The sequence below is a fragment of the Anopheles moucheti genome, chromosome 3, assembly GCF_943734755.1.
Source record: "Anopheles moucheti chromosome 3, idAnoMoucSN_F20_07, whole genome shotgun sequence".
In the NCBI taxonomy this organism is placed as follows: domain Eukaryota; kingdom Metazoa; phylum Arthropoda; class Insecta; order Diptera; family Culicidae; genus Anopheles; species Anopheles moucheti.
The window spans coordinates 81,116,697-81,134,454 of NC_069141.1; the positions used below are offsets into that span (position 1 = coordinate 81,116,697).

General features: G+C 37.1%; 1 protein-coding gene across 1 annotated transcript; it reads right to left on the reverse strand.

The window, feature by feature from the left end:
- Positions 1-12,370: 12,370 nt before the first annotated feature.
- Positions 12,371-15,082, reverse strand: LOC128304186 (optineurin-like). The gene is made up of 11 exons (XM_053041345.1): positions 14,876-15,082; positions 14,733-14,811; positions 14,480-14,658; positions 14,360-14,411; positions 14,253-14,293; positions 14,135-14,186; positions 13,935-14,062; positions 13,821-13,872; positions 13,614-13,762; positions 13,383-13,549; positions 12,371-13,321 (listed from the first exon to the last, which is right to left on the reverse strand). Exons 1-11 carry the CDS (start codon positions 15,080-15,082, stop codon positions 13,189-13,191), a joined length of 1,239 nt encoding a protein of 412 aa, XP_052897305.1. The 3' UTR covers positions 12,371-13,188.
- Between the last annotated feature and the right edge of the window lie 2,676 nt (positions 15,083-17,758).

The window sequence follows — 17,758 nt, forward strand, 5'->3', positions numbered from 1 at the left end:
AGATTAAAGAACAATTTTCATGCAACACTAGTGCAAAAACAAAAGAAAACATAAAAGGGGAATACACTCACTAGAAAGAGAGCGAAGGAATACACACACATGATGATTATAAGTGATATATGTGATGAATTTTGTACATTGATTTCGTTTTTTCACTAAGAACGCATAAAGGGCTGTGATTTTAGTGGTAGATGTAACAGAACAAAAAAAAACAAAAAGGAAAAAAGCAGAAGCGTTGCAAACAAACAAACAAAACAGAGAAAACTAAAACAACAAATGATGCGAAAACTTTAGAATGAAAAAAAGAAAGGAAAACAGATAAAAAAGGGGTGTTTTTTCGTAACGCTTAGCGGAACACAATGGAAAATGGCCGCGGTGGTGGAGTAGGTGCAAGTGAGAATGTGTGGACGTGTGCGTGTTTGTGTGTGTGTGTCACGTGTTTGTTTCACACGACAGATGAAAGATTGATCGATTGATCAGAAGACACACAAAAATAGGACATTAAAAAATGGGAACAAGGGAAAAGGTACAAAACAAAACAGGAAAAACGAGAGCTATTGAGAACACAAACACACACGCACACACGTACTACTAACAACATGGAACGAACAATTCTAACTAAATGTTGGAGAAGTGATCGTAAAACAATTGGCAGCAGCTCCCTTTCTTCGTTTGCTGTTTGTTGTTTGTGTGTGTGTGTGTTTTTGTTTTTAGTAAAATTAACTCCATTGCCAAGATTGGTAAATGTTTCCAATTTGATATGAATAAATTCCGGCTTCATATCCCCGTTGTTGGTTGGTGTGCTTCTTTTGCAAGTGTGTGACACGCAGACACGCACACACCACACACACACACACACACACACAGGATTTCCAAATCCCTTCCTTTAAGCTGTACCCAAACTATCAAGCTTGCGATAGAGAGCTTTCTGGTGGCCGTAACAGTAATGGCCCATTCTGTGTGGCCACCATCAGCGCGTACGATCAATTGCGCTGACGACAACACTCATACTCACACCTACACACCATTCAAGCAAACACCTCCCAACTCTACATTGTCTATCGAAGCGAAATGATAAGAAACAGAAAAACAACAACAACTACAAAAAAAAAAGAAACCAAAAGAAGAGAAAACTTCGCGAAACAAAAGCGGCGACAACCACGCGAACGATAACTAAACCACGTCCCTTTATGTGTAATTACCGTTAATTACTAACAAGCAAAACCATGTTTTACTACATCTGCTCACATAACTTTTATGCTTTTCTTTGATCATGATCATGAATACCACGACACGCACATTATTGCTTTGCTGACATATTCATCAACTCCCCAACCGACAGCGGGACAAGAATTACCCTTGCTTAGATTAGTTCACTGAGTTGAAGGAGACCATGAGAAGACCAAACGAACGATAGGAAAAAAATAAGAAAGGGAATAACACACACACACACACACACATACAAATCATCTCCCGTTTGTAGGAAATAGACGCCATTAAAGATCACCGTACAATCGGCACATATTACTTAGCTAACACACTTAATCCTTTTAACACTCCATGGAGAAGAAGAACACTCACACACACATACAGAGAGAGAGAGAGAGAGAGATCGCGTTCTCCTTTATAAGTAAGAGTTTCTATGCCAACAGCCTCGTCCTGTGAACTTCATGCTGCTGCTGATGAATTTTAAGACGAATTACCAGCATCACATATACATTGGAATCGATATCGATAGTCATTCCAATCGGTTACTTTGTTTTGTTTTTTTTTTCTCGGAGGCAAGATCATTACTTTTGCAAACTGAAATTAAATAAAAAAATACAATTGTGTCAAACGTACTCTCACACACCTCCGTTTGAGTAAAATGTTTTTTTTTTCTGTAGAAAGTTGACTGAAAAGATGCCACCAGAGAGTAGTAGTAGTAGTAGTAGCAAGAAAGAGTTAAATGACATAAAAGCGACGAACCTCTATGGAAAGATAAAGAGTGCTTTTTACTAGTGAGAGAAAGAGAGCGAGAGATACGGTGTGAGTGTGTGTGTGTGTGTGTTTGTGGAAAATATCAGTAAAATCAACGTTTGTCTGAGTTCGACATTAGAAGGACTAAGCTAGCGAGAAGCTAAGATATAAGCACACTATAGACAAGCGAATAGTAACAGCATAGCGAAAAAGGAAACAGAATAAGAATGCGTACAGATTGTTTCGTTTGCATTGTTTGGTTTGTTTTGCCTTTGATACAGTTCAACACTTCATTAGTAATACGGAAAGCGAAACAATGGATGATGATGATGATGATGATGATGTGCAACAACATTGGTTTGTGTGTGCAAAAACCTGCGTGGAGACCATAAGAAGACAGTTGATATAAGATAAAGGAAGTAGTATAGAACAGCAGAGAAGTGCTAGCATAAGATCTGTTTTCTTCCTTTCTAAATATTTATCTACACTTCAACATGACTCGGACCGAAATACAATAACATAACATAACCTCCCGATTCTTTGTCATTATGCAACGCATTACGCATGTAATTGAGACTGATTTTATTTCAAAATTCGTAAAACTTTTGCTTAAGTGCAGCGTAATATAATTTCGTTCGCTCGGTTTCAGCTCATTAGTGGCTGACGGAACGCGTTGCTACTGATAAGATTATTATAAGAACGTTACTTTGTTAAGAAATTGGTGTTACTTATAAGCAGTGTTATAAAGCCGTGCACTTGAGCCGTTTGCCTTTGTTTTTACGTTTGGTTTTGGTTCGACTTATCGATCTCTCTTTCTCTCTTTTTATCTCCAATGTTATATTTTACATATTGTTCACCTCTTTCATTGCTTGTGTCGTGTTGTGTACTTTACTTCAATAAATTCCCATTTTAACTTATTCGTTGGTGTTGGTGGTATTTCTGTTTGTGTGTGTGTTTTTTTTTTATTACCTTCTTTTAGCTTCTTTTTTCACAACTGGACTGCGCCGGGAAAAGCGCCAAGGGCGTGCGACAAAAACTGCGACAACTCATGTAATAATATAGACAAGAAAACAAAACAAAACGAGGTTTCAACAGACAAAGCAATTGAGTATCAATAATTGGTAAGGAGAAGAAGAGAAAAACTTTCTCTTTTTTTCTTTTTGCTTAAGTTTTCTTCTTTCATTATCCTATTCTTGCCTGCCGTCATACACCCCCCCCCCCCCCCCCCCCTCCCATGCCTTTCAGAATTGTATATCTAATTTTTATTTAGTTTTTCTTTTCAATAAATTACTTCAAAACAGGCGAAATTTCCCTTTTCTTTTATTGTAAAAAAAAAACAAACAACTAGTTCAAATTTGTAAAAAATAAAACAATGAGACAAAAAAAAGAAAAAAAACAGCTAACGACAACTGACGGGGATAGGGAATTCAGCAAAGCGCCGAACAACACGCATATACAAAAAGAGGAGAGCAAACAAATACGAAAAGAAAGAAAATATTTTGAGTCGATGTCGATGTAAGTTGATTAATGTCTTGTCATAATTTACAAAACAACAGTAGAAACAGCAAAACAAAAAAACAAGTGGCGGAAAGAAAAACACATGAAGGATAAAAAGAAGCTTTACATTTAATTGAAATGTTTTATACTTATTATATACAGTTTAGGGCAATTACAATGGAAGAAGAAAAGGAAAGGGGAGGAGGGGGAGGCTGAGGTAAAGTGGTACCCATGAGTATCCAGGAGGACAGCAGACCGTTGTGGTGACCGGTGGTGAGGCGTTTAGTGAAAATGATAAATTAATTATATAGAAATTGAATATATACACATATACAAATCTATTAATGAAAAAAGAAAAAAAAAGAAACATAAATTATATATATGCAAATTCATGCAACAACATAGACCTGAAGTAGCTGCTCAGCAGATTGGAAGGATGGCAAGACAAGGTGTGAAACCGATTAGCACACTGTTCGGAATGGGAAAGAAAGCAGAATAAATGAATAAAAAAACGGGAAAAGAAATACACAACGGTACGTACAGCCGCTATTACTGGAACACTTCAAAAAAGGGCAAACAATAAGTTTAAATAAATGTAAAGCAAACATTTGCTTTAAAAGGAAAAGAACAAAAAACAGTTAGAACAAGATATCCAAAAGAAAAAACGAACAAAACCAAATGCAAAAAAAGAAAACAAACACATAATAGAAGAACAGTATGATGGCGCAAATAGAAACAAAAAATGCAAAGGAAAGCAACTAATAATCACATGACAAAGAAATCACAAATGATAAAACTGACGGTACACTAGTGGACGTAGGTTTTTTTATACACACATACTATTCTTAGGCAACTATTAGTATGTACGTAGGAAGCCGAATCGTAAAAGTACTGTTCAATCAGAAAGCAACGGAAAAAAGGATAGACAGAAGATGGCAGTGTGTATGTTAAACTGTTTTCGAACGTTTTGTTGCATGTAAATCGAAACCAAACAGAACAAAGAAGCTTTCCTTCGCCACACTTAACCATGCTCATCTCATTCCCGTACACACGCACGCATACCTATGAGAGTAGTTTCGATTTCGTTTTGAGAAAAAGAGAAAGAAAACCAAATCACTTTACAAAAATTTGCTAAACCTTACACAACTCCCAAAAAAAAACCAGAAACGAAATACAGAGATGCGAAGCAAAGTGTGTAACAAAGAGCAGGAGAAGAATGTGTGAAAGTATGATACCGAACTACAAAAGAGAAAAAAAGAAACCAAAATAAACCGGAATACAGGAATTTTTCAATGTGAAAGTTTGTGCCAAGTTTTGCCCAAGTTTTTTCTATTTGCTGGAAACAAAATACAGATATTCAATATATTATCCACTTTACTAACCGTTGTACTGGAACGTAAGCTCTATATACATATAAGCATATAGAAAGATACATAACATATCTATCGCCAAACAAAACAAAAAACCAACCAACAAACGAACAGACAAGCCCCCGTACTAAATGAAATTTCTGTGTAATAGAGATAAAACTACAAACCCAAGGAATGGAAAAATCATCTTTAAATGATGGACAAAAGTGAAAGGAAGAGCTACTTGATTGCAAGCATACACGTTTAAAGTTCGTGCCATGGCCAGCATTGAAGTCCCTTGTTCATGTAACAGTCTCTGCGTGAGACGCTTTTCAACCCAGTTTTGTCTCACCCAGTCTTATAACCGTACAAGGCTTTACACTTACACAAGATATGTAACGTAATGTTTAAAACTCTTTGCTGCACGTACAAATTTATTGGTGAGTGCACCTTATTTCCAAACTTATAAAATTTTCATTCCCGCACCATCACACATCCCAAGTAATAAAACAAACAAAACCCAAAAAAAGAACAACATATTTGTGTGTGTGTTTACAGAACGAGAACAGACGTTTTTTAAATGTGTTCGTTTTTTGACACGTATTTTCATCCATCACCAAGCAAATTGATTACAAACAAGGGCACATTTGTAACAATGCTATTACATTACCAATATTGCACTTAAAAATGGCACCCCATGTTATGGAAGAAGCATGAAATTGTTGACACACACACACACACATACATACATTTTCATGGTTTTGGTGTGATAAAGCGATAGGGATGATGTAGACCCATTTCTTAAATGTGATTTGCTTCTTAGTGTATCTTATTATGGTTAAGACGTTGTTCTACCTTTTGTGTAACAATAATGCACTTGCTCTCACGTACACAAAGTGACAACTGTTTAAGAACAAAAAAATAACCAGATTCGCCCGATTTTGTAAATGTGCCAATGATGATACAAAGTTAAAAAATTGAATCTTCCAAATATATAAAACACACTGATTTAAAGTGTGTGGAAAAGAACAAAAAAGAAAGCAGAACCGTTAACTGCGTAACCGACAGTTTGTTTTGTATCGTCAGCCCCAAACGTAATGTGCGATTAATTACTAAATAGGAACTGAACGTTAAATCCATCCCATGTTCAATGTTGCGTTTTGGCTTCTACTTACGATTCGTTTAAACGAACGAGAGCGAGAGAGTGTGTCGAAAGGAATGGAAAAAAAAGTACGCTAATCTTGGGTTGTTATCATTAATACCACGGGGTGAGAAATGGAGAGAAAAAAAAACATAGCAACATAACTTTTGCAAACAAACTTTTTGCAAAGCCAAAAGGTAACAAGTGGAGAATACATTTGCAAAATAGAAGAATGCAAGATAAAACTTAGTGTCGTAACAAATGAAATTAGGAATGCATGGCAATCATACAAATAGAGCTTCTTTTTTAATACAACAAAAACAGACACACATTAACACACACACAGTTTGCATAGAGCGGAAGGAGGGGAGCGAGTAGTGCAGCTTAAAAAGATGTAGTAAATTGCAAGGCACAACACGGTAAGCATGGAAACATAAAGTATGGAACGATACAAAACCACATCCGTAATAGATCCAAGTAGACCAAACAGACGAATAGTGGTTGTACACTTGTTGGTAAAGCGTGTCAGGCTGAACATCCTTGTTGCTTGGATGCAAAAACGCGCGCGATACTGTAGTGTTAGTAAACGTTCAATTTAGGTAGAGTGCTGAATGGGCAGTAATTAAAGACACACACACTCGCACACTGCTTCTGCACCGTTGCTAGGGTACGGGACAGTTTTCCATAAGTTATATTTTGTAACCACGTCAAGAAGAGAAAAACAAACAAATACAGAGACAACTTATAATCCTGTACGTATTTACATGTTTAAGTTAGCATAACCATTGACTAGAGAGTGAAAACGAAAGCATAATTACAACAAAGAAAATGGAATACAATAAAAAAAAACAACACATAAACACATTTAAAACAGGTATATCTTCACGCACACTAATTTGTTTTGGCGGAAGAAAATGGACGGTAAAGTAAGACACGCAAAGCAAACACGAAACAATAGACCGCCATAGCGTGGACAACACACATGGACAACACAAACGTGGCAAACGATCAAGCAAACAAAGGGTGACGGGTTTGCATTGTAATTCAGCACCCTGTTTGTATGAAATATACTTCTATTTTGTATACAGAAAATATTGTACCGATCCCGCATCCGGAGCCCTTTGGTTTTAATTTGTGTCGTCCAAACGTGTGGCGCATTGTACAGGCGAAGATGTATGGGGGGCCGATGCGAAGACTTGTCGTCAATATGCACATTTAAACAGCAAAAAACAACGTTCTTCTTTTGTACCAATTGTGCAAAAACAGCAATTGGTGGCCGAATTTGTCGAACGATAGAAAAAATATTAGGCGAGACCGCGAGTGCGAAAGATTAGAGTAACAAATAGACAAATCATTGTGTATCGTTAAGTTACGTTCAAATGCAAAACAGAGAGATAGAGAGATGAAGAATGGAAACGGAGCAGCAGAAACACATTAATTCATCATCTAATGAAGAACACATACAGAACTATGGAAAACGCACTTAATAAAGGATGGAAACGTAAAAACAACAGACAGACAAGTGTGGTAAATTGTATTAAGTTGATCAACTATCTATCTATCTTGAGAATTTACTGCATCGGCAACGACATCCGAAATGTTGAACCAGGGTTCAGGATAATCTTCCGGTTTGTTTGTATCTAGTGTCTCTACATTGTTGAGGATAAAACATCATCCGCTCTTTAGTGGTGTTATTAGCCAATAAAACTTGTATTCTTTTACTGTTATTATTGAAAACGTAAAGATAATAATATAGTTAGCTGATATCGGATTGTGACAACCACCCTGTAACAGTTTCTGCTCTAACGGTACTTCTCCTGTATGCTATTATCGTGTGCGTGCTTATCAGTACACGGGGAACCTTAAGGAGAGAATGCGTGTCATCCATCTCATTTGCACTAGTGCGCCTGGTCTCATTAGTCTGATTGTTAAGCTTCCCAGATTCTCATCTCCGGTGATGCCGGCATTCGGTATTTGGTATTCGGTGATGCCGGCAGTCCATATTTCGTGGGTTTGGTAAGTGTTGCAGCAAGCCAACAATAAAAAATGGAATCTAAATCGATATCTTTTCTCCTTTTGTTTCCCACCCGTGCAGATATCGGAAGCGATCAAACGAGTAATTCGTGTGAGTGTTGATACATTATCAGTCAATAGTACATGAACCTCGAACCCACTCAAACAATAACCGTTCTGTCGCAGCTGGCCGAAAATTCTACCGCCGGGCTGCTCCAGTCCATACATGCATTATTTAGCACCTGCTTCGTGGAGATCCTTGGGGGTGTGTTCTTCCTGATTACAGCGATGTACATCGATCGGGATAGGGCACGGGTAGAGGCTGTTGTACTAGGTAAGAAGAATGGTGTAACACGCCACTTAGACGGGGTTTGTTCCACGGTAAAGATTCACTCAATTTGTGCCGTTCCGCTGTCACATAATGCTTTCTTTCGCATTCGCTTGTTATTGCCAATTCTCACGCGGTTCTTTGTTTTTATTTATTTTTTTTAAAGTTTCACAGAACTAACGCTACGAATCGAAGACTGTTCGAAGGTGATCGCGGTTGACGAGAAGTCCAATTCAAACTCTTTGTACGTCAACTTTCAACTTCAACGTTCAACTTTCAACATTCAGACAGACAGCGCCTACTAGATTTCCAACCTCCTGATTTTCTCGAACCTCCTGTTAATGTGTTACAACATATTGCAAGGGCGTGTGAGTGTTTAGCGTGAATGTGCAACCGGTTAGGTCTTACAGTATGATAATGAAATTAAAATAGGGAACGCGCAGAAGAACATAAATCGCCAGTGCGCTATTCGGTGGGAGTTTCTAGGTGGGCCGTGTTATACGAAAGCAATAGTCTGTGAAAACAAATGATGGGGGCCATTTATTGCTGGAAAAGTTTTCTAACGATACGATGTTTTAGGATAAGGGATGTCGTCCATTTCGGCTGTTAGTAGTAATTATTCAAATTGAAAAGTGTTCGAAAGAGAAAAGCAATACAAAGCAAACGTTTTAAGCGTTAAATTTGACTGAAAATCAGAATAAGGATTAATACGTACGTGTGATAAAGGTGCTAAAATGGCTCTAAAGATGCACAATGACACAATTGTGGGAAATAGCAAAGGTGGAAATAGCGTTTTGGAGTGGCAGTTAATGAGGGTTTGCTACCAGAATGCGAACTCCATCTGTTACAAAAGACTGCCCGTTATGGTATATTTCCATATTGCTTCATCCATTTTTGCTAGCACTTTTCCCGGTGCTGGTTAGTTAAGATTTAACTAATCTTTTCTTCATTTGTTTGTGAAATTAGTAAATTCGTGGTGTTTTTTTTTGTTTTGGCGTTATTAAAAAAATTATAGAACGCGGGTTTGGATAAACCATTTACAGGCGTGAACTATCGTTAATTATTGGGAAACAGTATTTTTTCTAGGGTACAGAGGAAAGGCAGATAAACATTGAAAAAACAAAAAGAAGACAACAAACAAGCATTATTTATTATTAGATTCTCCTTAGCCTTTTTCTTGAACCAGAGAGGAGAATGGAAGATAGTATAGACACAATTGAGAAAAGAGGGAAAGCGGAGGATGACTGCATTCATCAGAATGAAAAAAAATAAAATAAAAAAAACCAATAAAATAACTTCCACGTGTTCCACTGTTTAATAGTATGTGATATTTATTATGGACAGTTATTAGAAGATCTGCTATCACACTCCATGATATCATGCGAAAGCGGAACAGCTATACGCACGCTGGAGGGGAATTGATGTCACCTCCTTAAAAACATGTTCTCTTGGTGTCCGAAATCGAAAATCGGTTCGTTTGAATGGAATTTCGCATTTGCCGACGGATCAACAGTTCTGCCATAACGGAACTTCTCCTGTATGCTATTATCGTGTGCGTGCTTATCAGTACATGAGGAATCTTAGGGGAAGAATGCGTGCCATCTATCTCATTTGCACTAGCGATCGCTCTCACGAGTTTGATTGTATGCGATAGCGGTGGTAGCCAATGTATTAGAAGATCGTCTGTCACGCTCGCTGGAGGGGAATTGATTTCACCTCTCATGATGTCATGCTCTCTCGGTATCCGAAATCGATAAGCGGTTCGTTTGTATAGAATTTCGCATCTGCCCAACGGAAAGTTTGAGAGTCACGCGTACAAAAATTGCACCAGAGCTGCGTTTCATGTAACAAGAGAGCATCCAAATCAGGAGATGATATTTAACCGGATGACTGCAGGGTTGCTTGGTAACAAATGTTAGCACAACGATTTCAAAAATTTGAATTTTATAACTTTGTGTGGATTTTAAATGAAAATGTAGCGTAATTAAGTGACACTAATGATATTATTTGTTGCATGTTTGTAAACTATCATGCGGTTGTTATTAGCTGCCGATAAATTGATGAAAGAATGCTGATAATGTTTGTGGTTCTATTCGTGTGGCTTTATTTAAATTTTAAGATTATTCACTTTTTTGACATTTGTCTCACCAATGAACGGTCTAAAAAACACAAAAGAAGATTTGTTATGTTTCAACATATTTTTGTTTTATTTTTATAACTAATCATTCAATATAAGTATGAAAGATCACGATCGTGCGGGATCTACATTGTTGAGGATAAAACATCATCCGCTCTCTAGTGGTGTTATTAGACGATAAAACTTGTATTCTTTTACTATTATTATTAAAAACGTAAAGATAATAAAATAGTTAGCTGATTACGGATTGTAATAACCACCCTGTAACAGTTCTTCTCCTGTATGTTATTATCGTGTGCGTGCTTATCAGTACATGGGGAATCTTAGGGGAAGAATGCGTGTCATCTATCTCACTTGCACTAGCGATCGTTCTCACGAGTTTGATTGTATGCGATAGCGGTGGTAGCCAATGTATTAGAAGATCGTCTGTCACGCTCGCTGGAGGGGAATTGATTTCACCTCTCATGATGTCATGCTCTCTCGGTATCCGAAATCGAAAATCGGCTCGTTTGTATGGAATTTCGCATCTGCCCAACGGAAAGTTTGAGAGTCACGCGTACAAAAATTGCACCAGAGCTGCGTTTCATGTAACAAGAGAGCATCCAAATCAGGAGATGATATTTAACCGGATGACTGCAGGGTTGCTTGGTAACAAATGTTAGCACAACGATTTCAAAAATTTGAATTTTATAACTTTGTGTGGATTTTAAATGAAAATGTAGCGTAATTAAGTGACACTAATGATATTATTTGTTGCATGTTTGTAAACTATCATGCGGTTGTTATTAGCTGCCGATAAATTGATGAAAGAATGCTGATAATGTTTGTGGTTCTATTCGTGTGGCTTTATTTAAATTTTAAGATTATTCACTTTTTTGACATTTGTCTCACCAATGAACGGTCTAAAAAACACAAAAGAAGATTTGTTATTTTTTAACATATTTTTGTTTTATTTTTGTAACTAAACATTCAATATAAGTAAGAAATATCACGATCGTGTGGGGTCTACGATTGTTGAGGATAAAACATCATCCGCTCTTTAGTGGTGTTATTAGCCAATAAAACTTGTATTCTTTTACTATTATTATTAAAAACGTAAAGATAATAAAATAATTAGCTGATTGCGGATTGTAATAACCACCCTGTAAGAGTTCTGCTATAACGGTACTTCTCCTGTATGTTTTATCGTGTGCGTGCTTATCAGTACATGGGGAACCGTATGGGGAACGAATGCGTGTCATCTATCTCACTTGCACTAGCGATCACTCTCACGAGTTTGATGGTATGCGCAGTGGTGTTAGCCAATGTATTAGAGGGTCGTCTGTCAATTGATGTCACCTCTCATGATGTCATGCTCTCTCGGTATCAGAAATCGAAAATCGGTTCGTTTGTATGGAATTTGGCATCTGCCGACGGAAAGTTTGAGATTCACGCGTACAAAAATTGCACCAGAGCTGCGTTTCATGTAACAAGAGAGCATCCAAATCAGGAGGCGATATTTAACCGGATGACTGCAGGGTTGCTTGGTAACAAATGTTAGCACAACGAATTGAAAAATTTGCATTTTATAACTTTGTGTGGATTTTAAATGAGAATGTAGCGTAATTAAGTGACACTAATGATATTATTTGTTGCATGTTTGTAAACTATCATGCGGTTGTTTTTAGCTGCCGATAAATTGATTAAAGAATGCTGATAATGTCTGTGGTTCTATTCGTGTGGCTTTATTTAAATTTTAAGATTATTCACTTTTCGACATTTGTCTCACCAATAAACGGTCAAAAAAACGCACAAAAGAAGAATTGTTATGTTTCAACATATTTTTGTTTTATTTTTGTAACTAAACATTCAATATAAGTACGAACGATCACGATCATGTGGGGTCTACGATTGTTGAGGATAAAACATCATCCGCTCTCTAGTGGTGTTATTAGACGATAAAACTTGTATTCTTTTACTATTATTATTAAAAACGTAAAGATAATAAAATAGTTAGCTGATGATTTCCTGCTCTTGGGGTGCTACAAAAATTCGATAAGTAGCAAAGAATTACTGCTAAAAATATACACCATTCTTCTACGGCTTCGTTACCTTAGCTTTGACCTTTTTACCGTCAGTATTCTTTTCGTTATCTTGGCCATCATCATCATCATCTTCCTCTTCGTTGCAATTTTCACTCTCTCTTTCATCATCTCCACCATAGTCCTCTCCATCCTCGTTATCGTCGTCCATCAGTAGATCTTTCGCGTATTCTAGAGTGGTTTCTTGATCAACCATACTGCACACTGAATACACAGTCTCTTCTGCTCTGCGCTAACTTCTGGTGAACAATAAATTACTTCAATCGCGAAAAAAAAATAAGAATCGTCTTTTCCGAAAGATCGCTTTCAAAAGAGATGAACAAATTTAAAATAATTCCAAACACATCTGGTAACAAATGTAGCTACCACGAGAAAACGAAAGATTGTCAGATAAGCTTTTTTGAATGTATTTTTTACGACGTTTCAAACACAAAAATTGACACACAAATTATTCAGTAGAATAAAAATAGATGGATGATGCTCTTCTCACTCTCTTTTTGGCGTAACGTCCTAGAAATGGCTACTAGATTCATTTTACCACATAGCCGGATAGTCAATCCTTGCCTCGGGGGATTGGGTCCGGGTAGGATGTTGGTCCAGTCTCCGTTCGTGTGAAGACCGATGCCTCAACCATCATGCCACCGGGGGTCGCCCCTGGTGGTGCTATGTACATTGCAACATATCTATCCATTGCAATCCTCTGCATGGAGTTGCATATTAGCCAAGCTGTCAAACTGCGCTCCACACAAGGGGCAAGAGTATGCTCCGTCGCTTTGTAACTGGGCAGTAGTGGTCGTGAAAGGATTCGATTCCAGACTGAAAAAGACAACAGATTAGCGAAAAAAGGCTTGGTGTTCCTGGCAGCAATTTCTCTTACATCTGTATTGCCCGTTTCAGTTCAACTATTTTATCATTCGAAGCACCTAAGCGTAGGTTGATTTTTTGTTTTTCATTTTCTGTCGCGTTTAGTTCTTGCTTCAGTTTCGTATTTTGAAGCTTCACCTCCTTTATCTGCTCTGCTGTTGTTTGTAAATTGTCGCTCAGCTAAAGATACAACAACAGATAGTTAGCAAGAACTAATTTTATCTCACCATAAGGATCTATACACCTTATGAACACGATCAGTAAGGTCGGTGTTTTCTGTTGTTGATTGTTGCAAGCTTTCCTTGAGTTTGGCCAATTCCATACGATACGATTCCTCCTGCTGCTCCATCTTCTGCTTCAAATTTTCTTTAGTTTTCGAAACACTTTCCAAATCTACGAAAAAAAAATACAGTTTCAAATTCTATTTGCCATAATTAAACAATCTTTATACCATTCTTTAATCGACACGATTCTTCCACTTGGTTTTGGTGCGTTAATTTCATCTAAAAAAATAATTAAAATGAACAGAGATTTGCAATAAACGATGTTCACCTTTTGTCTTCACCTGTTTTAATGAATCCGTGGCATTTTTAAGCTCCGTTTGAAACCGATTGACTTCATTCCGATGCTTCTCGCTTTGTGATTCCAAGCGGAACGTCAAATCTTGTTGTAGTTTTTGCACATCATGTAATTCTTAACAACATAAAATGAGAGAGAAGACGTTGTACAGGATGGAAGGAAACTTCTTTTCTTGTTGCTACGAACCTCCCTTGAGTCGATCATTATCGGCCTGTAATGCATAACATTGTCCCTCCATCTGTAAACATAATTAGATTAGTGTGTTTTCTGCGGAATTCTGTGGATCTCGCTTTCCTAAACATACCTTCGAAAGCTCTGACAATTTTTTTTCTAAACGAATACATCCTAAAAGTACAAAACATGGATTACCGAAATCAACTTTAATTGTGCTAATCGTTTAAAAAGGCCTACCGTCAAGAAATTTGCTCGCAAGTTTTTGAAGTTCTTTGTTATCCTTTTCCAGCTGTACAAAAGAAGAAGATGAGTAATTTCAGCAGTTATTCCGTGAGTAGTGGTTCCGTGGTTACGTACACTTTTAATTTTCTTCGCATCGGGCGATGAAGATTCGTCATCACGCTTCTTATCGGGTGTTTTCTGCGCTTTAGTACCAGATGTACCGGCGTTTTGATCCGTTTTTTGCGCTTGCTGCTCTTTCTGGTTTGATGCATTTACGCCTAGATTGAAGTTGATTTTCCATTGAAATTTGGAACCTAGAATGGCACGCATAGGAGGGTTAATAATGTGTCTATTCCTCTCACATTCTTCAATCAGCACGATGACTCACCAAACGGATCCATTACAATGTCCATCAATCTTTTCGCCTTTTTAGCCATGCCTTTGGATGATTTCTTGCCTTTGGGATCCTACCGCGACATGTAGCAATATATCAATAGTAGAAATATTCATCATTCATCTGCTGTTTCTTACTTTATCCGATTTTGATTCTTTGCACTTTTCATCTTCAGCTTCCGGTTTTCCATCTCCATCATCATCTTGCTCTTTGCTACAATTTTCACTCTCATTTTCATCGTCTTCAAACATGTCGTCCTCATCCTCATTTTCGTCGTCCAACAGTAGATCTTTCGCGTACTCTAGAGCGGTTTCGGCGCGTTCTCGAATTTTCTGGCTAGCCATACTGAACGCTGAACAAACCCTTGTTTCACCAAGACCAACAGTATTTGTGAGCAAAGGCCCGATTTTTTATCTTGTTGTAAACAATAAATTCTTTCAATGCATCGCGGCGCATGCGTGAGCGGGTGTTTTGCGAAACTGTACCAATCAGCATAAACCATATTTTCGAAATTCGAAATCGCTCAGACTGCACAGTGGGAAGCTTGAACTGTAAATTGGAAATATCAAATTGTATTAGAATATATAATAAATATAAGAAATTATAAGCAGGTAACACATTTTTATCATCAATATAAGTTTTATGTAAATAATAACTAATAATAAATCCATCCGCACTCAATACGTTCTTCTTCCATTATATGCAAATTTCTCACACCGTTATCATAAAAGTGTTTGGTTGAGCATAAACTAAATTTTTACTGGAGGCGCCCAGTACTTCACTTAATCCTTAGTTTGTTTTTTGTTTATTTACAGTCAATAATGATTATGCTGGAAATTTATTACTTTTATGACAATTTAAAAGGAAACATTACAATTTTTCATTATCAAATTACAATGCGTTCATACAGGTTGATAACATTAAGTTAAAATATTTCTAGATTCATGTTGTACAATTGACAGTTATTGGCCCTTTCGTGATTGGAATCGAATGTACTCAAAGATTCTCTAAGGAAAATGTATATTCATTAGATGATTGTAATAAACAAAATAAATAAAGACACCCTTTAAGCATTCGTTATCAACAATCTTTAATTAACAAATGATACATTTTTATTATAATTTTTAAAGAAAACTCCACCAGCTCGGGATACAAAATTGCTCGCTTACAATAAACAAAAGATGGAAAGGAAACATACATCCAGACCATTGTCTCGTACGCAAAACGAACACGTTCGAAATGTGAGTAAATGGCAGTCTTGGATGGCAAACAGCAACCAATCCCGAATTTGTATTGCCAAAAACAGGCATAAGAAGGAGGCGCCTAGTACTCCACTAGGATGATTTTAAGGGAGCAGTATACTCTAGCGACGTAAAAAAGGTGTTTTTTTAGGAATGTTTGTTATCAGTTGAGCAGTTGGAGATTGAGAGTTAACGGCAGATGCATCTGATTTCCATTTATACGTAAATATAACTACCTAACTCCATGGCAAATCTGCTGCATACCCTACATCGTTCAATTCCGTTTCCAGCTAAAAATTATAAAAGGTTATTAGCACGTGTTTGATCATACCATCACAATCAAAATATCCTACGCCTTTCACCAATTTGCTTTTTCATTGTCGAACTTTTTCCAATCTCGCATTGATGCGACGCCACCTTTTGCTCTAACTCTTTTAACAAACCTTTTTTAGTCCTTCAAATGATTCCTTTGCTACAAAAAAGTGTAATATTACTATATTTCAATTTTGCCTTTCCACCCTCTCCTCCACTACTCACTTTTTACCCACCAATGCGAATTTTCCACTGGGGTTTGATCCGGTAATTTTGTCTACCAAAATTAAAAATATCCAAATTATAAAATTGTACCTCCTTTCATCTTCCTTTTTACCTTCCGAGACGATTTCTTAGCCATGCTAAGCTCCGAATCAAGCTTAACATTATTTCGATGCTTCTCGCTGTGTGTTGCCTCACTGCAGTCCAATCTTTGCTGATATTTTAGCAGTTCTTTAACAAATGGCATGGGAAAAAAATAAATCACATCTTGTTTTACCTGTTTACTGTTGCCGATCAATATACGAACCTCCTTTCAGTCGATCGATTTCTGTCTGCTTCGTAGAAAGCTCTTCCTTCATCTGTAAACATAGGTTGATTAGGGTGTTATCTGTGCACAAAAATATATCACCGGAATGCTGCAATACTGCCACAAACATACCTTGGAATTTTCCGTTTTTGTCTCTTCCAACTCTAAAACATACAATAAAAAATACAAAAATATTTAAAGCGGCATATGTAATAAAAACTTACAATGTGATGCAATATATGTTAACATTAATATGTATGTTATATATTACAAAACCTTAACAAAAAACTAAATTTGAAGTAGCGATTGAACGAAGAGAATTTTCGAATTACATCTGGCACTAATTTAAAAATATACAAACATATACAGATACGAACCTGTCTTACGCCGATTGATTTTAGCCTGCTTCGTAGAAAGCTCTTTCTTCATCTGTAAACATAGTAAGATGAGGTGTTAAGGCGTTATCTGTGTTAATGCTCTCACATAAATGTTTATATACTGCTGCAAACATACCTTGCCAAGCTTTTCATTTGGTAGTTTCTTATCTTTTACGAACTGCAAGAAGTAGAAAGAAACCATTAATCCTACCATAAAACCATAAAACATCGATCCTCTTTGTTATGGTGGCGAAATTACGAACATTTGCAACCCTCTTTGCGTTCTCGTCACGCACATTATCGGCTGTTTTCCGCGATTTAGTGCCGGATGTACCGGGTTTTGGTTCACCCCTCTGCTCGTCTTTCTTTTTCTTTCTTTCTTTTTCTGATGATGCCTGCTTGTTAAAGTTGAAGTTAATATTGATCTTTACACCTTTAACAGAGAACCGATAGAGAACGCAATTAATGTTAACCTATCCGTTACTCATTCTTCGAACAACACACGTTGACTCACCAAGCGAACTTATTGCAGCGCTGGCTAATTTCTTCACCATCTTACCA